General features: G+C 37.1%; 1 protein-coding gene across 2 annotated transcripts in view; it reads left to right on the top strand.

Annotated features, from left to right (window-relative positions):
* NCAPG2 (non-SMC condensin II complex subunit G2) overlaps positions 1-25773 on the top strand; it is a 107078-nt gene that overhangs the window by 7083 nt on the left and 74222 nt on the right. For both annotated transcript variants that reach the window (XM_058297619.1, XM_071215384.1), the window contains exons 4-10: positions 6208-6396; positions 6740-6854; positions 8622-8776; positions 11687-11821; positions 14649-14743; positions 17250-17319; positions 19672-19758. In XM_058297619.1, coding sequence (XP_058153602.1) covers positions 6208-6396; positions 6740-6854; positions 8622-8776; positions 11687-11821; positions 14649-14743; positions 17250-17319; positions 19672-19758 — 846 coding nt within the window. The remainder of the gene's footprint in view (positions 1-6207; positions 6397-6739; positions 6855-8621; positions 8777-11686; positions 11822-14648; positions 14744-17249; positions 17320-19671; positions 19759-25773) is intronic.

The raw sequence follows: 25773 nt of genomic DNA, 5'->3' as shown, positions 1-25773 counted from the left end.
TCTATCAGTTGAGCCACATCTGCTTCCCAACACTTAGTGTTTCTTACCAATGAAATGCCACATACATGAGAAATTTGCCGTATGATCAAATTGTTTCCTAATATATCAATTGCCTTGGAACAAATTTGCATTTTAAAACAATTATTCTAAAACACAATCTTTATCATACTCTGAGAGTCTGTGATAGAGGAGTAGAAAGAGAGAGAAGACTGAGGAGAATTCAGTTATTTGATAAGTATTTCATAAGTGCCTTTTATATGCCGGGCTGTGTTCTGGGTTCTGGGGATACAGTGGCTTACAAATCAAAGTTTGCCCTGATGGAGTTTATGTTGTAGTGATTAAGAAAGAAAAACACATGGACAAATATGTAAACAATGAAGTAGGGAAAAAGGATGGGAGTGATTTTAATTGAGATTGGTTAGAGAAAGTCTTTGAAGAGGTGATATTTGGTCAGAGACCTGAATTAAATGAGTGTATGTTTGAGCCATGTGGAGATTTGGGGGAAGAGAATTGTAGACAAAAGGGATGTGAAAGTCAAAGAACCCTGAAGCAGGAGCATGCTTGGAAAGCCATGGATCTGGACTTAATGAGAGAAAGGAGGAATGGTAGGAGTTATTGGAGAAGTAGTGGGGCCGGGTCCTGGTAGGCCCTGGTGAGGACTTTGTGTGCTTTTCTCTTGAGCACCCAGAGAGGTAGGAGGTAAACTGAGAAAGGGTCCTCTCACAGTGGGGGGAGTGTTCAGTAGTTCCCAATGGAATAAAAGGCTACTGAATGTCACTGACCTTGGCAAGAGCAGTTGCAGTGGAGTTGTGGGGGTGTAGAAATCTAGTTACATAAGATTGATAATGCTGTTAGTAAGAGAATAGTGGTGGCAGCTGGAGAGGAGGGGAGGATTAAAGTTGTTGGATTTTTAAAAAATGTAAGATGAGACGAGTATAATTAAATCCTTATAGGAAGCAGCAATAGAGATTGGGGTTGACAATAAAGAAGGGGGCTGGCATGGATGGGGAGAGGTGTAATGGAAAAATGAATATGAGAGGGGCCTTGAGGGAAAGGAAGAAAAGATGAAGGCTTCTATTTTCTTTCCCTCTGTCTCTCTATCTCTGTCTCTTACTTTGTTGTGGTTGTTGTTAACTTTTGAAATCATTGCAAGCTTACAGAAAAGTTGAGATAGATCTGTGGCCCATATTCAAATTTCTACAACTGTCTCAATTATATCCTTTATAGCAGTATCTTTTCCGGAAGATCCAGGATCCAAAGCAGTAAAACACATTGTATTTAGTTGTCATATCTTGTTAGTTTTCTTTAATCTGGGAAAATTTCTCAATATTACTTTGTCATGACATTGACAATTTTGAAGAATGCACGCCTTTTTTTTGTGTGTGGCATATCCTTCAGTTCATATTTGTGTAATGGTCTGTTTAGATTCAGTTTATGTGTTTTGGCAGGAACTACATAAACAATGTTATGTCCTTTTCAGTGTACTAATGTTGGAAAGCACATCATGTAAGCTTGTCCCATTATTGGTGGTGGTAATTTTGATCATTTGGTTAGGATGATGCCAGCCAGTTCACTTACTATAAAGTGTTATTTCCCCTTTTTAATTAGTAAGTAATCTATGGGGAAATTCTTCTGTGGCTATGCAAATATCCTGTTCTTCATCAGACTTTTACCCACTAGTTTTAGCATCCATTGATGATTCTTGACTGACTCAATTATTACTATGATGGCTATAGAATTGTAATTTTTTTCAAATGCATTATTCCTTCTTTATTCATTCTCCTGCAAGAACTTTCTCATTTATTCTTATTTGACAGGTTATAATCCATTGCTGTTACTGTTTTGATCACAGAAAGCCCCTTTATGCTGGTGTCTATGCCTTATTATTATTTTTTTGAACTTTTTACTTTGAAAAAATTTCAAACTTACATGATGACTGCAAAAATAATACAGACTCCATACGGGGAGTCTCCAACATACTCTTAGCCCTCCTAATGCTCAAATCCACCAGTTTTAACATTTTGCCACCTTTGCTGTTTCTTTTTTTCTCATAACTCCTGCCCTCCCTTTCTCATTTCCTCCCTTCCCACCCTCCCTCCTTCCATCCATTCATCCACCCATCCATCCATTTTCTGACCATTTGAGAGCAGGTTGCATACATCATAATCCTTGAACACATAATACTTCCGTGTGCATTTCCTATGAACAAAGATATTCACACGTGTAGCTTAAATGCAGTTATCAAGTTCAAGAAACTTTGATCTAATGCTTGTATTCGATATTCCAATTTTTTCTTACGTTCCATTAGTATCCTTATGAACCTTTTCTCCATTTTTAGATTCTATCCAGTGTCATACATTGCATTTGCCATTATCTCTTAGTATATCTTATTTTTCTTTTAATTGTGGAAACATATACAACATAAATCTTCCGATTCCAACCCCTTCCAAATCATACCATTAATTGAGATTAATCATTCACATTGTTGCATTACCCTCCCCCACCATCCAATACTAGAACTTTCCCATCATCCCAAACAGAAATCCTGCACTTATTTTGCATTATCTCCCCATTACCATTGCTCCTTCTCCCTACCCGTGGACCTCTACTTTCTGTCTTTATGAATTTGCATGTTCTCTGATGGTTTTCTTTGTGATTACTTTGGGGCTCCAAATTAGTACCCTAAATATATAACAATCTCATGTGCTTTGATATCAGCTAACTTCAAGAGTATATGCAGGGAAGCGGATTTGGCCCAATGGATAGGTTGTCCGCCTACCACATAGGAGGTCCAAGGTTCAAACCCAGGGCCTCCTGAACCATGTGATGAGCTGGCCCACACGCAGTGCTGATGCACGCAAGGAGTGCCATGCCACACAGGGGTGCCCCATGCGCAAGGAGTGCGCCATGTAAGGAGAGCCACCCAGTGCAAAAGTGCTGCCTGTCCAGGAATGGCGCCGTACACACGGAGAGCTGATGGAGCAAGATGACACAACAAAAAGAGACACAGATTCCGGGTGCCTCTGACAAGAATACAAGTGGACACAGAAGAACACACAGCGAATGGACACAGAAAGCAGACAACTGGGGGGGGGGGGGGTGGGGAAGGGGAGAGAAATAAATAAAAAATAAATCTTAAAAAAGTATATGCAAACTGTGTTCCTATGTACCTTCATCTAAATTTACACATTACATGTTTATACATTGAGTCCAAAACCATTGATTACTACATTTTTATGCATTTGCTTTTTAGATTCTATAGGAACTAAAAATTAGTGTTATGAACCAAAAATACATTGCTACTGGCATTTATATTCATCCCTGTTATCTTTTACTGGAGATGTTTATTTCTTTATGTAGTTTCAATCAGTCTTCTGTCCTTTTCTTTCAACTTGCAGAACTTCCTTTAGTGCAGGGGTTCTTAACAAGGGATCTGTGAGCTTGAATTTAAACTCAAGAAAAAATTCTTGTGGGGATGTGTTAGTGCAAGTGTGATATATTTGTTAAATAATACGCAGTGTAGTGTGGACTTAGTAAGGGGTCTGTGGTTTTCACCTGACTGGCAAAAGGGTCTGTAGAACAAAAGAAGTTAATAACCCTTGCTTTAGTGTTTTTTTGTAGGACTGGTCTAGTGATGAATTCTCTCTGCTTTTATCTGGGAATGTTTTAATTCTTTGTCATTTTTGAAAGACTGTTTTGCCACATAGAGATTTCTTAATGGTCAAGTTTTTTTTTTAAAAAATTAGTACTTTAAATATATCTTTCTACTGCCTTCTTGCTTCCATGGTTTTTGATGAGAAATCAGCCTTTAATATTATTGAGGTTCTCTTGTATATGACATGTTGCTTCCCTTTTGCAGTTTTCAGAATGCTCTATTTTTGTTATTTGACAGTGACTATAACATGGCACAGTGTGGGGCTATTTTGGTTTATCATGTTTGGAGTCTGTTGAGTATCTTGGATGTGTATATTAATGTCTTATAAAATTTGGAATGTTTTCAACAGTTATTTCTTTGATATTCTCATTCTTCTCCTTCTGGGACTCTGACAGTGCATATATTGGTACACTTGATGATGTCTCACAGGTTCCTCAGGCTCTGTTTACTTTTTTTCCCATTGTTCTTTCTGTTCTCAGATTTGATGATTTCAATTGTCTTATATTTAAGTTTGCTGTTTCTTTCTTCTGCCAGCTCTAATGTGTTGCTAAGTCCTGCTAGGGTTTTTTAAAAATTTTGATTACTGCGGTCTTCAGCAATGTTTCCTTTTCAAAGTTTCCATCTCTCTGTTGATACTCTCTTTATGTTCATTTGTCTCTTTCCTGATTTCCTTCAGGTCTTTGTCCATATTTTTCTTTAGCTCGTTGAGCATATTGAGGGCCAATTTTTAAGTCTTTGGTTTGGAATGTCCCAGTCTTATCTTCCTTATTGATGTCTTTTTTTTTTTTTTTTAAGTTTGAAATGCCTTTTATTTTACTTTATAATATACTTTTTTATTTTTAAAAAGAAACTTAGATTGCATAAATGTTACACAAAAAATATAGGGGACTCCCATATGTCCCGCTCTCTAACACTCCCACATTTTCCCACATCAACAACATACTTCATTAGTGTGATACATTTGCCACATTTGATGAACATATCTTGGAGCATTGCCTATTGATGTCTTTTAATGCTTTAATCCTTTCCCTTGTCTGGGCCACTGCTTTCTATTTCTTTGTATATTTTATAACCTTTTGTTGAAATCCGAACATTTTGATATTTTAGTCTGTTATCACTGGAATTTAGACTTTGAGGTGTCTGTTCCTTAAGACTGTATCCAGGTAGTGTTATGACAGAGCTTTCCTTGAATGTCAGTAGCTAACAAACTAACTAAATAAATCAATGAAGGAAAAAAAGAAAGCATTTTTCCCTGTCCTTGTGGATTGACCTGTGGGAGTGCTCTCTCTCAGAGCTTACCAGTACAGTGAGTTTAGAGAAAAGCTCCAGGCGGAAACATAGGGACCTCCTTGGTCCTTTCTGTGCATGCCTTTTGTCTTGAGCATGTGCATTTGGCCTTAGGCATTCCTCCTTTTACCTGGATCTGAAAGTCCTCTCTTCCCTTGAAAACAGTTTCCTCATGGTCCCAGGGTGCTACACTGTATGACCTGTAGTCAGCAATCCCTTGCCCTAGGAGTCTTCCATCCATTGTCCCATGGAAATCTACTTAACTGTTCTTGCACAGCTGTTCTGTAGGAGAGCTCTGTCAGTTGCCTTATACACCCAGGGCAAGTATGGGACATTGAGTCCCTCAGGTCACCAACAGACAAACTGGGCCAGACATAGTTTCCAGTATGTGAACAAGGATTATTCTGCTCCCTCTGTAACTGGGACCAGGGATCCATACTGGGAGTGTAGGCTAGCTCTGTGCTGAGCTGGTGAGGGGATAGGGTTGGGACCAGTTGGTGCCATGAGATCCTACAGCTTTAAAGTGGCCTTTTTCTTGATTTGGCATTCATTTTGTTACTGCAGGCCTTTATCTGTTTTCTGGAGCTTTGAGAAAGATGTTCCTGCCAGTTCTTGCTGATTGTTCAGTTTTTTGGGGGGATGGAGACGTGAAGCTTCTCCGCCATCTTGAATAGGTTATAATTTGTGATTCTTCTATGCCCTTTTGATAATGGCTTCTGTTTGCTTTATCAACGAATAGGTGAGGTCATTTACTAACAGTGGGAGGAAGTGGTTGTGGTTTAGGGATTTTGAGGGTAGTTGAGAAGATTTTAAATATTCTCATTGGCTAATGGGAGAGAATGATATCTAAGGAAAACTGGAAGGCTGATAATGAGGGTGCAGTCAGGGTGAGAAAGACCTTAAAGTGAAATTAATATACATTATTGCATTGCTATTGTTGTTATTTTAATTGTAGCATAGTTTTGTAACCTAATTAGGGGCCTGGAAGTGGTGGAAATTTGAATTGAATTTAGAGCGAATTTTGTGAAGTGGATGAAATTTTAAACTTTAAGATTATGAAGCTGGAGAAGAACAGACAGGAGGAATGTGCTGCTTACTATCTGATAATCCCTGCACTTTCCCCCTTTTGTAAATGGATTTTGAAAACCGCAACCACTCTTGAACTCATAGCTAAGTTAGCATTACATTTTTCTTTTGCTGTTATTATAAAAAGGATTGGGCAATTTTTTTGTATTGAAATGTAACATTTACTCTTTATTTTGCAGAAAGATACCTCTGATCCTTTCAACCTAAATGAATTACTAGATGAATTATCAAGGAAACAGAAAGAAGAATTATGGCAAAGGCTCAAGAATTTATTAACAGATGTGTTGTTAGAAAGCCCAGTGGATGGCTGGCACATGGTCGAAATCAAGGGTGAAGACAATATGGAAATAAAGCATGATTCAAAAATGGTAGTATTGGTCGTTCAAAAGTAGACGTTGTCCCCATTTGTTGTTAAAAAGTGATTGTTTACTGTCTATAATTTTAAGTTAAAGTGAGGGACTTTAGAAAAATTTGATGTTATAAGTTAGGATTTTAGATTTTAAGTCCATTTATTATAGTTTCACCCACTTTTCATTTGTGCCATTATTTATCTGGTATTAGTTTTGCTGTTCTTGCTAGGACAACTAACTTGTATTCGACTTTAATTCACTTTTTACAAGCATGACTTGACTTTTAGAAATTTAGTGTGTTTTAAATTTCTTTTAAAAATTGAGTGATTTTAATTCACTGGTGCTTTGCTTTTTTTAATAGGAAAAAAACATAGAAATAATTCATGCAGTTACATCTGTGATTATTACTTCTGTATCTGTAGTAAATGAAAATGAGAACTATGAAGCCTTACTTGAATGTGCTGTTATATTAAATGGTAAGTTGCCTTTGCTATAATGTGGCATTTTTATAAATTGGTACCATGTAAAAGGATGCTACTTATTTTCATGAACTTTGCTAAATTTTGAAGTCGAATTGGTATTAAGGTACATCTTTGTATTCAAGCTCCTTTATTACAGCTAGGAAAGGGACAAATGAGTATACTTTATGGGTTATCCTGAATAATTAGTTTAATTTAAGCTATGTTAAAGTGTTTCAGCTGATAAAGATGTACATTACTGAGCAACCAATTGCTATTGTTTGTATGCTTTTCAGGAATATCTTATTTGACTTAATAGACCAATGATCAAGAGATTGTTAAAGAAGGAAATATTCTTATTAAAATTTTCTCAACTTATGATTACGGCTGGATAGTTTCCATTTACCCAAAAATTGCGACATTGAACTTTTTTCTTTAATTATGTTATAAACATGATCTGAGGAATTATTTTTGGCTCCTTGGGGAGTTTTACTATGTTAAAATTTATACTTTTAACGTTTAATTAAATGTAAGACTTATTAATTTAAGAGGAGCAGTACTTTGAGTAAATGAGAAAATTATGAAATATTTATGTAAAAGCATTTTATAGATATAAAAGATATTTGATTTTATTTCAAGTGTTTTATAAAAAATCTCCAAGTACACTTATCCCTCATTATGTAAGCATGATTAGTTTCAGTTGAAGTATTCTCTGATCAAGCTTTCCGTTCTCATTCTCATTTGGAGTTATGTATGTTTAATATGTTGTTTTATTCTGTTTAGTATGTTTAGTATGTTGTTTTATTCTGAATTCTTGCATTGAATAAGAGTGTAATTAAAAAGTTAACCCAGCCATGGAAAGTGGCTGTGGCTCAATCAGTTGGGCTCCTGTCTACCATATGGGAGGCCCTGGGACGTAAACCCTGGCTGGAGAGCCGATGCAGCAAGATGATGCAACAAAGGGAGACAAGCAAAGAAAAAAAAAACCACGTAGCAAATGGACACAGAGAACAAGCCGCAAGGGGATGGGGAATAAATAAATAAATAAAATTTTAAAAATAAAAAAAAAGTTAACCCCACCAATATAAAAATAGCATCCAGATACTTGTGAATGTCACTACCGGATTGTTATTTTACATAGTCTGCAAATAACTGTTTGGTAAAATGATTAATGCTGCTAACATTGTAGTTGCTTTCAACTTCCCAGTTACTTCTGGAATTTTACATTTTATTAGTGTAATGAATTCAGGTATCTATGGATTATAATTGTGAGCACATCATTAGTATTATTAATTCTTGAGCTTTTCTGTTAATTGAAGGACTGCAGGTTTTCATCAATTTTAATGCTTGCTTTTACTTTTTTTTAACCTACGAGCCAAAATTTAGGGCTAACATATTGAGGCCTGGTTGTACTGGATCAGTGGTCAGTAGACCTCATTTGTATTAGGCTTTAAGTGTTACCTTGAACATTGCACTTAAATTTTAATAGTCTCTATTTCTGTCTCTTTACAATTACAAGTTTGAGTAATATGATCTTGCTGAGACTTCCAGTTCTAAAATTCTGTTCTGTTAGATCTGCTTTCATAACAGTAAAACAACTTTTAAATTAACATCATTTGCATTCTACAAATAATGTATACAAATCTTTTTATAAGGTAAACATAAACTAATTTTACTTCCTTAGCAAACCTTTATAATATGCAAAGTCTTCATATTCTAAACTGTTTAATTTGAATTAATAGAAACTTGTTTTAACAATTGAATAATTTTTATACTCTGTTTTAGGTATTTTATATGCATTACCTGAATCTGAACAAAAACTACGGAGTTCCATTCAGGATTTGTGTGTTACTTGGTGGGAGAAAGGCCTCCCTGCCAAAGAAGATATGGGAAAAACTGCTTTTATCATGTTATTACGGAAGAGTCTTGAGACTAAAACAGTATGTTTATTAATTTTTTATATAATTCAGAAGTGTTTGTTCTTATATCAGTTATGAATTGTGTTTGGCTGTGGGTAACAGAGACCTGACTATAGTGGCTTCACTAATTAGAGGATTTTTAATTAAAATTTCAGATTTTGGTGGTGGATAAGGATTGTGGTTAATAATATAAACACGAGTGTTTTTACTACAGGGTGTTAAGAATATGGTGTTACATGGGGAAAATATAACTAATGTAACTTATAGACTATAGTGAATAGTAAAATAATATTTTTGTAGCAAAAGCAAAGAAAATACTATGTAAATGCTAAAGGTAAAAAAAGAATGAGGAGTTTAGTTTTATGAGATATGAATATGATTAAGCATTTCATTTTCTTCGTTTTCTTTATGAACAAGGAGACCTTGATCATGTCTTCTAACCAATTTGTGTTCATCTGCATATCTTTCTAAAACTGGAGGAACAATTGAGGTTTGTTTTTAGGATTATATGTGATAAAAGTGCCTGGATGGAATTTTTTTGGAGTAATGCTTTCATACCTTGTTAAGCTGCCTTTTGTCTGTTATTTTATTTTCTGAATTTGAAATAAAGTTTACGTTAAAAAAAAAAGTTCAGATATAGGAAGTCAGGGCTTGGTGTGGCAGCTCCACACTGTGATTAATATGCCAGTCTTTTTCTTCCATCATACTTAATTTGTGATTTTTATCCTTCTTGTAACTTCATGGTTGCAAGATAGCTGCTCTACCTCTACCTTCTTGTTTGAGTTCCAGGCAGGAAGATTAAAGAGGGGATCAGGAAGGGCCAGATCTTTTCAGAAATTCTCATCTTACAGCCAGTGGCCAGACTGTGTCAAATGACCACCTCTACCAACTGGAAAGTGGAGTTTACAGTGGCACATTGCTATCCGTAGAAAAATTAGGGATCTTTTTAGTAGAAAGGAAGGCAACTAACAGTCCAAGGGACATACACAAAGATGGGATTGGATGTGCAGGAAGTTTATTGGATGAAAGCCCAGTGAAGGATGGGGGAGGAATAGGTATAGACTTATGATACAGGAAAAGGCATAGCCCATGATATAGGTGTGACAACTATAAAGCGAGAGTGGGAATGATGGAAGAGCAGGTTAGAATTGTCTCAACAGACTGCAGTGCTATTCTAAGAAAGTTCTGGATATACCAATGGGGAGTTTTATAAGCCGAAGTTTCCTCTTAGAAGAAGTCCTGCACTGGGAAGAAATGGCCTGGCACTGGTACTCCCACCATGCTCAGTCTTTGGTTGGGAGCAGCCAGGGGAAGTAGTGGCCTTTGTGTGAACATGGTGGTGAATCCAAAAGGGCAGAAGCTGAGGCTGTCAGTCAGTTATTTCCCATAGCAGGTTCTCTTGAAGGAGATCTGAGTGATGCATTTCCATGGCCTCCATATTCCACGATATTTAATTCAAGGATTGAGTTACTTTCAGCGTATTTGGAGGTGGTCTGTATGTTTTCCGTACCTTAATTTTTGTTATACTGTTCAGAAATCTAGGGGGAAAAGTATTTTTCCCTTGATCAGGATAACATATATTTACATTAATTATAGGAAATTGGAAAAATGAAGAGAGCTATAGAGAAAAATAAAAATCACCCATAATTATGCCAGCCAAGATGACTATTTTTCTTTAAAGGGATATTTGGGATATTTCTTTTGACTTTTTTCCCCTTTTTCTCTCTACTTTCTATATTCCTTGAAATTTACTAAGTCAATTTACTTGAAGGCTCCTGATACACATTGCCATTAGTTTTCCAGAAAACTTGGTACCACTTTACATTTTTACCAGCAGTGTCTGAGAGTCTATCTCACTATAGCCTCTCAAAGAAGCAAAGTTTTTTAGAAGGATAAAACCTTGTTTTGACTGAAACCTCAGCTGGCTCTCTGATTTTCCTTGCTGGTGATGGAAATGATTGAGAAACACTTTTTTGTATTAACATTTATCCTTAATGCTAGCATTATTTGTCTTTTTAAAATTGATTTTCCAGGAAGCGGATTTGGCTCAATGAAATGAGCATCCGCCTACCACATGGGAGGTCCAAGGAACAAACCCAGGACCTCCTGACCCGTGTGGTGAAGCTGACCCACATGCAATGCTGAGTGCCATGCCGTGCCATACAGGGGTGTCCCCCGCATAGGGGAGCCCCACGTGCAAGGAGTACGTCCCGTAAGGGGAACCGCCCCACACAAAAAACGTGCAGCCTGCCCAGGAGTGGGGCTGCACAGATGGGGAGCTGATGCAGCAAGATGATGCAACAAAAAGAGACACAGATTCCTGGTGCTGCTGACAAGAATACAGGCGAACACAGAAGAACACACAGCGAATGGAAACAGAAAGCAGACTACTGGGGGCGGGGAGGGGAGAGAAATAAATAAACAATAAATCTTAAAAAAAAAAAAAGTTAATTTTCCCTGTCAATTTTATTTAGCTCTTGAGTCTAAATTTATTTTCAGTGTCTTCCTAATATTCTATTCCTGGGCTGTTCAGTTCAGTAGGCACTGGACACATGTAGCTATTTGAATTTAATTTGAAGTTAAAAAAATTTGGTTCCTCTGGCACATTTTAATATCTCAGTAACCAAACATGGCTAATGGCTACTATACTGAACAGTGTACATAGAACATTTTTATCATCACAGAAAGTTCTGTTGAATAGTACTGTAAATCAATATATCTGGTTATTTTTACCTATGTTTTAAAAAATTGTTCTCTAGAGCTACAAGTGACATTTTGCAAATTTAAAGTCTGTTTTACTTGTCGCTATTTCCTGTAATGAATCTAAAATTATGATTATCTATGATAAAAAAGGTTCTTTTACTTAATATGAAATATGACCTTACTGTTTTTAAAAACTCTAAACATTTTTCTTTTTTATGTCATTCCTAGGGTGCAGATATATGTCGGCTTTGGCGTATGCATCAAGCTTTATATTGTTTTGATTATGATTTGGAGGAAAGTAGAGAAATTAAAGATATGCTGCTTGAGTGCTTCATAAATGTTAATTATATCAAGAAAGAAGAGGTAAATAGGGTTTTCTCTTTTGGTCTCTGTGAGATGCATTTTAATAGATATTTTTCCTAAGTTCATGTGGTTGCTGTTTCTAATGTGTTCAGTATTTTAAAGAGTAGGCTGAGCTATAAAGAACTATTACATTTATTACACATTATTTTTACCTCTTGGCAGTATAAAGCAAACATTTTACAAGTTATTGGTTATTTCATCATTAAATCAGTTGGTAACAGGTGGCTCTGTGAATCCTGGGGGGAAACGTAATTGCATTTTAAATGTTAAGAATGATTAAAAATAAGGTTGAGAAAGTAATTCCCTATGGATCACATCTGACCCTCTGCCTTAATTTCAGTTTGTCATATACTCAAAATCCTTATCACAGAATATTCTTGGTTTCTTTCTTCTACCTATCCAGTAAATCCAAAGAGAGATTTAAGACCTATTGCTGGGCTATCCAGTAATGTGGCCACTAGCCAGCCATGGGTGGCTATTGAGCATTTGAGATATGCTTACTCTGAATTGAGATGTGCCTTAAGTGTAAACAAATATACACTGGATTTCAAAGACTTAGTATACAAAAAGAATATAAAATATCTCAATAATTTTTATATTTATTACATATTGAGTGATAATATTTTAGATATATTGGATCACATAAATATATTGTTAACATTAATTTCATCTTTTATTTTTATTAATGTGCTTAAAAAGAATTAAAAGTTACAGAAGTCTCTTGCATAATTAGTTCTATTGTCTTGGGATTCTTCAGTAGTTGTTTGTTCAGTATTGACTATCTGCCCATGCTGGGGTTGCAAAGAGGAAATAATGCAGTTTTTGTTTTCAGTTGCTCATGACCTAGCAGGAAAGACAAATTTTTGTTGAATAAATAATAATATAGTGTAATAAATTACATTTGAGGCAAAAGGAGGAAGTAATTACTCTTCCTGAAGTAATGGAGAAAGCTTTACATAAGGAGGATATACCAGCTCTGAAGCTCCTAAACTAAGAATTTGCTCATAGACTCATAACTTATAGTTTTTAGAGACAGAATTTGACTCAGTTTTGCCATTACCCACTATACAGTTTCTAGTCAGCTAGGTTAGATGGCCATCTATGATTAAGACTAAGACCACTTAATAGGTAGGAACCTTGGGCAGACTACTTTTCTCTTCTCAATTTTTTCTTCTGTAAAATAGGAATAACTGTAGATATTTCACACGATTCCTATGAGAAAAAAATGAATAGATCACTATTTTAGTTAGCTAAAGGCTGCCAGGGCAATATACCAGAAATGGGTTGGCTTTCTCTCTCCTGCTTCCATTGGTTTTAGCTTCTGGCTTCCAGGATGGTCTCTCTCAGCTTCTGGAGACCTTTCTCTCGGTGTCTGTGGCCCCCCTCTCTGTATTTATCCATTTATAGAGGACTCTAATAAGAGAATTGAGACTTACCCCTGGGTCATGCCTTACTGAAGTAATTAATCAAACAGTCCAACCTACAGTAGGTTCATACCAAATGGCATGGACCAGTTTCAAGAACATGATTTTCTGGAATACATATATCTTATACTACCACAGTCATACATATAAACAAAAGGTAATATATATTAAACCTTTAGCACAGTGCCTGGCTGTCATATAATAAGCACTTGAAAAATGTTGCTGGATTGTGGTGTTATTGCTGTTATCATGAACATCATCATCATTGCAATGCTGAATGCGTGGCCTGTGAACTAGGTATTTTCAGGATTGTTAATTTGGGGAGGGTAAAAAGTTCATAGTGGATTCAGATGAATAACGTTTATTTTTCTAAATATATTTATATTGGTTTATATGTAAACAGTATACAACAAATATAAATGCAAATATATGTATGTGTGTTTAAACTTCCTTTAAATTGATGTGCTCCTTTGAATTTAAGGTATATAAATGTAGGAAGCATCATTAATTTGGTCAGGTCAGGGTTCAATTATTCTGGGTAAACCATAAACATCTTCTAATAAAAACTATTGTTTTTTTCACCTGCCTGTTGCAAGCATAGTTAACCTGCTGTTTGTGTCAAAGTGTGTTGGCATTTCTGTAGGATTCCAGGGACTGCTCAGTGGTGTGTTGGTAAACAATGAAGAGACAATGGGGAAGTTCTTGGTAGATGTATTTTATGTACTCTATAGAATGCAAATATTGTAGTCATAGTTTTTAGGTTCATATGTGTAATTCTGGTAGCATGCATATAAGCAAATTAATATTACACGATATATTTATGATGTATTTATCACCCCTGTTTAACTTGAGTTCTATATATATTTGAATATTCTAGCTTAGCAAACCGCTTCTTAACTTTACAAGTCTTCAGCTTTTTTCATTTATAAGAGATGAAATGAACTGATGTCCAGTTCCATTCCAGATTTAAAATGTTATCATTCTTAGCAGTTTTTACATTTTATGTTATATAGCTGAGACAGGAAATGTTTATGGAACATTTAATTGTTAGATGGCATGGTAAATGTCTCAAACTATAGTTGTCCATATATCTTTATGTGCCTGAGGTTATACAAGGAAAAAGGGAAGATTGTTTTCTTGCCCTTCATCTGTTCTCCTGGCTTCTGTAACTCCAAGACTCCAACAGTTCGTCATCCAATCTGCTTATGTCTGAAAGTGACTGTCACTTGAGGCATTCCTTCCCCCACCCTGAGCTAACCTTTCATATAAATATTCTAAATTATATTTATTTATACTTCCATTGTTAATAATAGCAAACTTTAAGGTTAAGCATCCAAAGAATTGTTTTATAGTTATTGATAACATTGCGATTTTAACATTAAATGCTTTTTTTTAATTTATAGGGAAGAAGATTTCTTAGTTCTCTCTTCAATTGGAATATAAACTTTATTAAAATGATCCATGGGACAATTAAAAATCAGTTACAGGGATTACAAAAGTAAGTATTAAAAATAATATTTTGTGTTGTCTTAATCTGGTTTTGAAAGATTCTGTTTGACATGATGTTTTAGTTATCTAAAGGCTGCCAAGTCAATATACCAGAAATGGATTGGCTTTTACAATGAGGCTTTATTACATAAGTTTACAGTTCTGAGGGTAAGAAAAATTGTCCAAATCAAGATATTAGTCAAAACTCTCTTCTTGAAGACACAGCTGCCAGTGATCCTGGATTCCTGGCACATGTTAGGGCACAATGGTGGTATCTGCCGGTCTCTGCCTTCTCCTCCATGCTCCATTGCTTTCAGCTTCTGGCTGTTCCTCCTGTGGCTTTCTCTCACCTGCGTTCCATTGATTTTAGCTTCTTGGTTTTGTGGCTTTCTTTTTTTCTCAGCTTTTTTGGGTTCCTCTCTGAGTACCTAGATCTTTCCTGTGTGCCTCTCCATATTCATTTTGTTTATAAAGGACTCTAATAAGAGGATGAAGACCCACCCTAGGTCATGCCTTATTGAAATAATCTAATAAAAGGCCCTTAATTGAAGTAGTTTAATCAAAGGGTCCTACTTACTATAGGTTTGTACCCACAGGAATGGATTAGCTATAAGGACATCATCTTTTCTGGGGTATATACGGTCTCAAACTACTACGCTGACTTTTTTTTTTAAACCCACCCACCCTTGCAGCTTTTTGTATGCTCTCTGCTCTCAGTCCATTTGCTGTGCGTTCTTCTGTGTCTTGCAGCTTGTTGTGCTGTCTTCTCTATGTGTCCATTTGCTGTGAGCTCTTCTGCATTTTTGCTTGTCTCCCTTTTTGTTGTGTCATCTTGCTGAGTTGGCTATCCATGGTGCTTGTGGGCCGGGGGGCACTCCATGTCGCTTGGGCCAGTGGCTCTCTGCAGCATGCAGGCAAACCTGCCTTCACAAGGAGGCCCCAGGACGCAAACCTAGGGCCTCCCATATGGTAGACGGGAGCCCAACTGATTGAGCCACAGCCGCTTCCTTACAGCTGACTTTTAAGTTTTGTTAATTTATCAGAAGCTTTAATAATCTCATTTATTATATATTATAACTTCATTGGATTTTTTTTTTGCCTTCTGTAGAAAATCATTCTTTTTCAGTAATAACCTTTGAAATTAAGATTTAAAAATGTGAACCTAATATAGTCAAATAATTTTGCCAGTTAAATCTCACCTGTGGCCACATATTTTAATAATGGTCATATCTCTACCATATCTGATAATATTTTGAATGTAATATATACTTTTCAATTCAATATGAGATAAATTGTGTAGTTTGGTTGAAAGCACACTTCAGTGTAAAAATCTAGGAATATACTCTCTGGTCCTGGCTCTGCAACCTCTTTGAACATAGCAGTAGTCTTAATTAATATAGCAAATGTTTGCTCTGTGCTAGGAACAATGCTAAGTTCTATTTGTTTGTTTGTTTATTTATATTTCTCTCCCCTCCTCCTCCCCCCCAGTTGTCTGCTCTCTGTGTCCATTTGCTGTGTGTTCTTCTGTGACCGTTTCTATCGTTATCAGTGGCACTGGGAATCTGTGTTTCTTTTTGTTGCGTCATCTTGTTGTGTCAGCTCTCCGTGTGTGCGTCGCTGTTCTTGGGCAGGCTGCACTTTCTTTCAAACTGTGCGGCTCTCCTTACGGGGTGCACTCCTTGCACATGGGGCTCCCTATGCGGGGGACACCCCTGCGTGGCAGGGCACTCCTTGCGCACATCAGCACTGCGCATGGGCCAGCTCCATATGGGTTCAGGAGGCCCGTGGTTTGAACTGCGGACCTCCCATGTGGTAGGCAGACACCCTATCCATTGGGCCAAGTCCGCTTCCCAATGCTAAGTTCTTTATCTGCAATACTGCTAAGTATTTAATGTGCTTTTTAAAATTGAATCCTCAAAACATCTTTTGAGGTGGGCTTTGGTTACTAACTTTCCCAATGTCAGACAGCTGTATAAGTATTGAGTTTGAATTTGATTCTTGATTTCTTTGATTACAAAGCTCCTGCTATTTACTAAAATGTTTTCGCACATTTTTTTACTTTTAGAATATTTGAACTGAACTTAAGGATTTCTAAACTTTTATGATTTCAGAGTCTACTCTGGTATCTTTGGCTCTTAATACCTGAGGAAATTACTAGCCTGAAGATCCAGAATGTCTCCAAGTCTAAAAATGTGTTTTTATTTAAAAATCATTTGACTTTATAATTTGGTCTGGGCTTTTGTTCTTGTGGTTTCACAGAAAATCGTAAAGTTCTGATGAAACCTTGACTGAGGAGGAAAAAAACAATCACTTCAATCTACTGTTTCAAAATTTTTCCTTTTTCTGGTTTCTGCTACAGGTAGATAACATTTCTGCAGATAATTTGTAAAGTAATTGTTTAAACTAAGTTTATTTTTGCGTAGGGTTGGAGAGTAACCAAAATGATACACTCTAAAAGTATAATTCTTTGAAATTACATGAAAAAAAATGCATCTGTATATTTTGTTTTGGTGCAGAATTTTGATGGTTCACATTGCAGAAATTTATTTCAGAGCTTGGAAAAAAGCTTCAGGGAAAATATTGGAGGTATTTTCTTTTCATTTTAATAAATGTTAACACTTGTATTTATTGTATACTGGTTGTTGTTAAGTGATCAGGGAAGAGTTATTTAAAACCTGTGTTCATATTCTCTGTCAAAAAACTATCTATCTTATGGAGATGTGCTATAGTATTTGCTCCCTTTTATTTTCATTTATGGGCTTAAGTACTAAGTTAAGATTTTATTACTCATTGAGATGTGTGGTTTGAGTGAATTACATCAAGATTTTGCTCCTTGTCATTTGGGTAGCCCTAGATCTTTACTGTTCTATATGATAGCTATTAACTTACATGTGGCTGTTGGGCACTTGAAATGTGGTTAGCATGATTTGAGATATAAGTATAAAATACACACCAGATTTCAAGGGCTTAATACAGAATAAAAAAGTGTGTAAAACGTCTCATTAATATATATTTTTAAATGTTGATTGCATTTGAAATGATAGTATTTTAGATATACTAGGTTAAACAAAACATATTATTATTAATTTAATTTTGCCTGTTTCTCTTCACTGTTTTTAATGTGACTATCAGAAAATGTAAATGCATTTGTGGTCATATTTCTATTAGACAGTACTGCTTGAGACTCACAAGTCACTTCTTTTGCGTATATTACTTTTGAGAATTTAAAGATACTCATTTTGAATATGGCTAACCTTTAATGACTATATAATTATATTATAAAGAGCCAGCTATAAAATTCACAGTCACAATTAAACATTGGAAGAAAATCCTCTTTTGAGAGAGAATGTCGTCTTTGTTTTATATTCCTTACTTTTTTTTCATATTAAGTTCTCAAATGTGTTTTCTTTCCTTCTGAGAATAAAAATTTTGTTTCAAATTAGTCATAAAGGGTACTTTTGCAATACCTTCTTTTATTGTCTTTTCTTTTTCCTCTTTGGGAGAGTGGGCCAGGAACTGGAGATGGAAGGAGGCAGTTTGCAGGATAGAGATAGAGTTAACCTGTTATGTTGTTAGGAGTTTCTGTTTTTGTGAACTTTGCTCTCATGCCCAACTCTAAGCTTGATTTATATGCTGAAATTTCTCACTGACTTCTAGAAAACAAAACAAATTGTCAGTTTTATCATGTGCTGATATCGTTTAAAAGTTTAAAATGTATAATTTTGCGGGGTGAAAGCGGTAAAGGCAGGGCATCATTATGCTTTTTTTTTTTTTTTTTAAATGTGTTTTACTACTGCATAAAACTTGTTCATAGAAAGGAATGTTTTGTCCTCAGTGTTTTGTCCCCCCTCTTTAAAATTTTTGTATTAAAAACTTAATTATTTGACTAGATGTATGCCAAATTAGTGCCAATAATTAGAACTTTTCAGTTTCACTTTCTTCTTCTTCTTCCCTCCCTTCTTTCAAATCCCAAACATATCATTTCATTTCTATGAACTTCAATATTAATCCCTAAAAATATGGTTATATAATGACATTAGTAAGCCTCACAGAATTAGTAATTTTTTTGATAAAAATTATTAGGCCAGATTTAAACATCCTGTTTTTCTTAAAATTTATTTTTGCATTAAAAAAATGTTTAAAATCCAAATCCCCTGCATGGCATTTGCTCGTTAAGTCTTTAAATCTCATATTCTAGAGCATTGTTTTCTCTCTTTTCCTTAAAACCTATGCCAATGACATTTGAATATTTACTATTCTTGTAGTTAGCTCTAAAGATTCAGATTTACTTTCATAGGTAGTGCTGTATTGTTGAAGGTTTGCCCTTTCTTCAGTCATTCTGACCTGGAGGAACTTGAGTAAACTGGGTTATTGAGGAGCTTCCAACATCCCCCTTTCTCTGCCCCTAAGTTCTTAGTGGCAGTCCTGAAAGATCTCATTTCATCCATTTGGGAACTCTGGCTTCTACCTTAGAAATTGTTTAGTTTTCAGTTCTAGGGAGGCCTTTGGAACAGATTCAGTCTTCTAAACGTTATCCAGGTTGGGGGATAACGCAAAAGAATTGAGCTTTGCAGGCCTGCATCTTACTCACTACTGCACTTCTCTGCTTATACTTGGATCAGTTTCTGGACTTGAACTAATGGTAGGTAAATGCTTGCTCTGCCATTTATCACAAATTTGATATTTCTCAAATAAGAGAAAAGCTAAGCATTCTCTTTAGTTTATGAAAACCAAAAGAATTCTGAGCCATGGAGTTAAAAACCTCTGATTAAAGGATATAGGATTTTTTTCCCCTCACTAAACTCAAGATGAACATATCAGACTCTTTCCTTTGTACTTATAATGTTGTACTGCCTATCATGCTACATATATGTGTATATATGCACACACATGCACAAACACACATACCAATACCTCATGTTACATTTATGATTCTAGACAATTGAAAACGATTGCATTCAGGACTTCATGTATCATGGAATCCATCTTCAAAGGAAGTCTCCAGTGCATTCAAAAGTACGGGAGGTAAGTGTAGTACCTTTTAATATTTATCTGATGCAAATCTTTTTTTTTTTTTAAGATTTATTTTATTTTTTTTAGCTTTCCCCACCCCCTTGTTTGCACTTGCTATGTCTGTTCGTCTTCTTTGTTTCTTTAAGAGGCACCAGAAACTCAACCTGTGACCTCTGGTGTGGGAGGGAGGTGCCTAATCTCTTAAGCCAACTCTCTTCCCTGCTTTGTTGTGTCTCTTGTTATGTTTTTCCTCTTGTGTCTCTTGTGTCATTTTGTTGTGTCAGTTGACATGCCTGCCCGTCGTGCCAGCTTGCTGTCTTCTTTAGGAGGCACTAGGAACTGAACTGTGGACCTCTTATGTGGTAGGCAGGAGCCTAATCACTTGAACCACATCCGCTTCCCTGCAAATCTTTTTTCTTTCCATGGCACAAAGTTTAATGGAAGAGAGCTGATCTAGAACAAGTAATTAACAAATCTTTTGAGACTAGTTTGCTAAATAAGTGAGAGTTTGCTGTAATATTTCTCTACTATAAAGAAATGTCACACAGGTAGATATTTTAGAAACAATTCCTTGGCAGGCTGCTCCCTCCTTCGCGCTGGGCGGCTCTCCTTATGGGTGCACTCCTTGCGCGTGGGGCTCCCCTACGCCGGGGACACCCCTGTGTAGCACAGCACTCCTTGCGCGCATCAGTACTGCGCATGGGCCAGCTCCACACGGGTCAAGGAGGCCTGGGGCTTGAACCGCGGACCTCCCATGTGGTAGACGGACGCCCTAACCACTGGGCCAAAGTCCGTTTCCCTAGAAACAATCTTATACATCACATCCTCCAGTATCTGAATAAAATAGTCTCTGTTAAAGTTTTTAGAACAAGTTAGCCCAGACCGACTGTTTAGTAAGTTTGCCTTTGGTCCACACAGAGAATTCTGAATTAAGAACAGAATTTAAACTTAAATTCCCAGATTTTTTTTCTATTCATACTCAGATCCTGTATCTGTACAAAGAGAAATACTTAACAAGACATCTGCTCAAAACATGGACTATACTGCTGCCACATAATGAAAGTTTCATGGACTGAACACATTGTAAGAGATTCTTTTACAGAGCTATCCAAATTTAGACATGAATTTAATTCTGTAGTGTAGAAAGAAATCATAGTCCTCCTCCAAGGAGCGTTAATACCCTCATTCGTTCATTTATTCATTAATGTTTTCATTCAGTGAATATTCATTAAGAGCCTAACTTGAGCCAAGCACTCTCTAGGCAATCCAGACAGATCAATGAGCAAGACAGAGAAAGATGGCCACCCTCCCAGAGCATAAATTAAGTACAGTGAGGGTTAGGTCAGATAATAAACAATAGACATAATAAAATAGAAATCATAGAAGTTAAAAAGTGTAACAAGTGCTATAAGAAAAATAAAACAATTCACAATGATAAAGGAGGTCAGGAAAGAGGAGTTTCCATTTTAAATAGGGTGGTCAGGTAGTCCTCACGGAGCAGATGGCATTTTAGCAATGCCTTAAAAGTGAGCTGAGGAGCCAGCCACGATGACAGTGAGGGCTAAGGAGGGCCTGGGAGAGACCTGCAGATCATTTTTTGTTTGTTTGTTTTGTTTTGTATTATTTTCATTTATTGAAATATGTCACTCATATATAAACATACATAAAACAGTAAATGTGTAATTGTTGTGAACTTACAAAACAAACATATATAACATCTCACCCTACCACCAATAACTTGCATTGTTTTTAAAACCTTTTTGACTAAGGATTAAAGAGCATTGTCAAAATATTACTACTAAAAGTATTTTTCCCCTAACCAATCCGATTATTACCTTTAAATCATCTATATATGAACATACATAAACAATTAAGTATATAGTAAAAGTTGTGAATTTACAAAGCAAACATACATAACATCATACAGGGGTCCCATACATCAACCTTCCACCAACACCTTGTGTTGTCATGAGACGTTTGTTACAGACTATGAAAAAACACTGTCAAAATCTTACTACTAATCATAGTTCTTTTCTTACACTTGGTGTGTTTTTCCCCTAACCCACCCTATTATTATTTTTTAAATATATTTTTTAATGGCAGAAGTTGTAAACTTACAAAACAATTATGCACATGTGCAGAATTCCCAAAAAACACCCCTACATCAACACACCACAATGTGGTGTGTCATTTGCTACAGATAAAATAATATCTGATTATTGCCATGTCCATAGTGTACATTTGGCTCACATTTTCCATACTGCCTCAGTATCAATACAGTACATCTTTTGCATAGACGCAAGAAGGTTATATTATTACTACTAACCATAGTCCATAGGCCACTCCAGCTGTATTTTTCCCAAATGCTTCTCCACATTTCCAACACCCTGTAGTAGTGATACACATTTGTTCTAGCTAACAAAGGACATTCTTGCATCTGTACCATCATCCACAATTCTCACCCACCTCTTGGTTTACTGTGCTATCCAGTTCCTAGATTATTCTCAAGCATTCTGTCAATTGGCATTTACATAACTAGACTACTATTTTCAGTCTCATCCCCATTTATAAACTAGCTGTGTGTGTTACCATCCACTCTATACATTTCCACAATTTTACAGTAAAGCTAATTAAAACTTCTACATACATTAAACATCAGTAGTTCACTCAGTCCCTCTTTTACCTCCTCTTAGAATCCACCACCTACCACTAGGTCTTAAAGATATTTTCCAATAATTTCTTCTAGAAGTTTTATGGTTCTTGCTTTTATTTTTAGTCTTTTGATCCATTTTGAGTTAGTTTTTGGATAAGGTGTGAGAGGGGTCCTCTTTCCTTCTTTCAGCTATGGATATCTAGTTCTTTCAGCACCATTTGTTGAATGGATTGTTCTACCTGAGCTGTGTGAATTTGACAAGCTAGTCAAAAATCACTTGACCATACCTGTGAGGGTCTGTTTCTGAACCATAAATTTGGTTCCATTGGTCTGTTGTGTCTGTCTTTAGTCCAGTACCATGTTGTTTTTACCACTATAGGTAGGTATTATGATTTAAGTCTGGACATGAGGGTTCACTTTTCTTTTTTATGATGTTTCTGGCTATTCAGAACGTTTTACCCTGCCAAATAAATTTAATGATCGTGTTTTCCTTTTTTTTTTAAAGATTTATTTATTTATTTCTCTCCCCTTCTCTCTCCCCCACGCCGGTTGTCTGTTCTCTGTGTCTATTTGCTGGGTCTTCTTTGTCCGCTTCTGTTGTTGTCAGTGGCACGGGAATCTGTGTTTCTTTTCTCTGTGTCATCTTGTTGTGTCAGCTCTCCATGTGTGCGGCACCATTCCTGGGCAGGCTGCACTTTCTTTCACGCTGGGCGACTCTCCTTATGGGGCACACTCCTTGCGCTTGGGGCTCCCCTACGCGGGGAACACCCCTGCGTGGCAGGGCACTCCTTGTGCAAATCAGCACTGCGCATGGGCCAGCTCCACACGGGTCAAGGAGGCCCGGGGTTTGAACCACGGACCTCCCACGTGGTAGACGGACGCCCTAGCCACTGGGCCAAGTCTGCCGCCTTCAATTTTTTTTTTTTTTTTAATGCTGGTGGAATTTTTATTGGGATTGCATTAAATCTGTTTATCAGTTTGAGTAGAATTGACATCTTAATGATATTTAGTCTTCCAATCCATGAGCATGGAATGTTCTTCAAGTTATTTAGGGCTTTTTTGATTTGTTTTAACATCGAGTTACAGTTTTCTGAATACAAGCTCTTTACATCATTGGTTAAGTTTATTCCTGACTATTTATTTGAGTTTTATCTGTCATATTTTATTTTCACCACTCTTTTGACAATTTTAGTTACTTTTATTGATATAATCTTCATTTCTAGACTTTCTTCCGGGTCCCTCTTTCCTGTTTTTTCTTTTTAGGCTCTAGCACACTTCAGTGTTTCCTGAAAATCTGGTCTCTTGCTTAGAAATTCTCTCAGTTTCTTTTTAACTGTGAATATTCTAATTTCACCCTCATTTGTGAATAATAGTCTTGCTGGATATAAACTTCTTTGCTGGAAGTTTTTCTCTTGTATCTTAAATATATCAGACCACTGTCTTCTTGCCTTCCTGGTTTCTGGTGAGAAATCAGCACTTAATCTTATTGGATATCCCTTATACGTTATGCCTTGCTTTTCTCTTGCTACTCTCAGAATTCTCTCTTTGTCTTTGGCCTTTGACATTCTGATGAGTATGTGTCTCAGAGTCGGTCTATTTGGATTTTTTCGGATGGGAGTATGTTGTGCTTCTTGGACAGGGATATCTATGTCCTTCAAAAGGGTTGGGAAATTTTCTACCGTTATTTCTTTAAATATTCCTTCTGCCCCTTTTCCCTTCTCTTCTCCTTCTGGGACACCCATGACATGTATATTTGCATGCCTTTTGCTGTCCTTTATTTCCCTGAGACCTTGTTCAATTTTTTCCATTCTTTCCTTCAACTGTTCTTTTGTATGTTCACTTTCAGAGGCCATTTCTTCAAGCTCACCAATCCTTTCTTCTGCCTCCTCAAATCTGCTATTATATGATTCCAATGTTTTTTTAATTTCATTGATTGCACCTTTCATTCCCATAAGATCTGCTATTTTTCTATGTATGCTTTCAAATTCTTCTTTGTGCTCACCAGTGTCTTCTTAATGTCCTTAATCTCTTTAGCCATCTCATTGAATTTATTAAGGAGATTTGTTTGAAGGTCTATAATAGTTGTCTTAACTCCTTTATGTCATTTGGAGGCTTATCTTCTTCCTTTAACTGGGCCATAGCTTCCTTTTTCTTGGTGTGGATTTTAATATTTTGTTGGTGTCTTGGCATCTGGCTTACTAGATTATTTTTTCTGGGTGCAGTTTTTCTCTCTAGTTTAGGGCTTCCTATCATTTCTCCCTTGCTGGTTACGCAGTAGGAGCCAAGCATGTAGTTGGTGCTGTAAGCTGTGGAGGCTCAAGCTGCCCTCATTGCACCAGGGACCAATAAAGTTTCTTCCAACTTTCTCCTTTGCTAAGGGTAGCGACAGAGTCACAGCTATGTGGAATAATCCAAGTGCAGGCCTAGACTGTAGTTGCCCAGAGAGACTGATGGAGCTTCAAATCCCTTTCTTCACTACCTGGGGCAGGGATGGAGCTGCAGGTGTGGACAGCAGTCTATGCAGTGTGGGTCCTAAGATGACTGCAGTTGCCCTGGTAGACTTCTGATTTTCAGTCTGTGCCAGCTGAAGTTCCCTGCAGTTACCTGTATAGACTGGTGCAGGGCTCCTCACCCTCCACCCTGCAAGAGGCGGGGCTGAAGCCTAGGCTGGCTGCAGGCTGATCTCCATGAAAGAAACTGGTTCCTGGCAACTGAGAGTTTCAGTCAGCCTGGCTTCCCCTCAGGCTGGGGAGTGGAGTCAGAATGGTGGCTACTGGCCTCTTTCTGACTTGGGCTGGTTCTCACCCTAGCTGTTCCCAGGATTATCTCTTATCCAGCCAAGTCTCCCAATCAGTAGCTGAAATCAGCAGCCAATGGTCTCCTCCTCCCCTGTTTCTGGGAAATGGAGCTTCCAATTCCTGTCATAGAACAGCTCCTGGGGCTGCTCGTGCAGCCAGAGTAGGATGATCACCAGCCTCTACAACTTGGCCAGTAATTTCCTGGAGAGGCTGGTGCAGGTCCCTGCAGCGTCCTCTCTGCTGGAGGTGGCACTTTGGCCTAGGTAGAGCTGCAATCTGATCTGGATTGGAAGAAGCCAGTCCCCACCAGCACTGGGATTCTCAGTCCACCCTGCTTCCCCTGTGCCAGGCGTGGAGTTAAGATGGCGGCTCCTGGCCTCTTTCTGACCTGGACAGGCTCAAATCTTAGCTGTTCTCAGGATCATACTGTAGCCCACTGAATTTCCTCATCATAGCCGAAATTGGTGCCCAGCTGCTTTTCCTCCCCTGTTTTTGGGGAAGGGGAGCTTTTGATTCCAGCCACGGAACAGCTCCCGAGGTGGCTTGTACCTCCAGTGGAGTATGGGTACGGGCCTC

This window comes from Dasypus novemcinctus, chromosome 5, assembly GCF_030445035.2.
Source record: "Dasypus novemcinctus isolate mDasNov1 chromosome 5, mDasNov1.1.hap2, whole genome shotgun sequence".
Classification (NCBI taxonomy): Eukaryota; Metazoa; Chordata; class Mammalia; order Cingulata; family Dasypodidae; genus Dasypus; species Dasypus novemcinctus.
The sequence above is the reverse complement of the archived record's forward strand: the minus strand, read 5'-3'. Positions and strand labels throughout refer to the sequence as shown.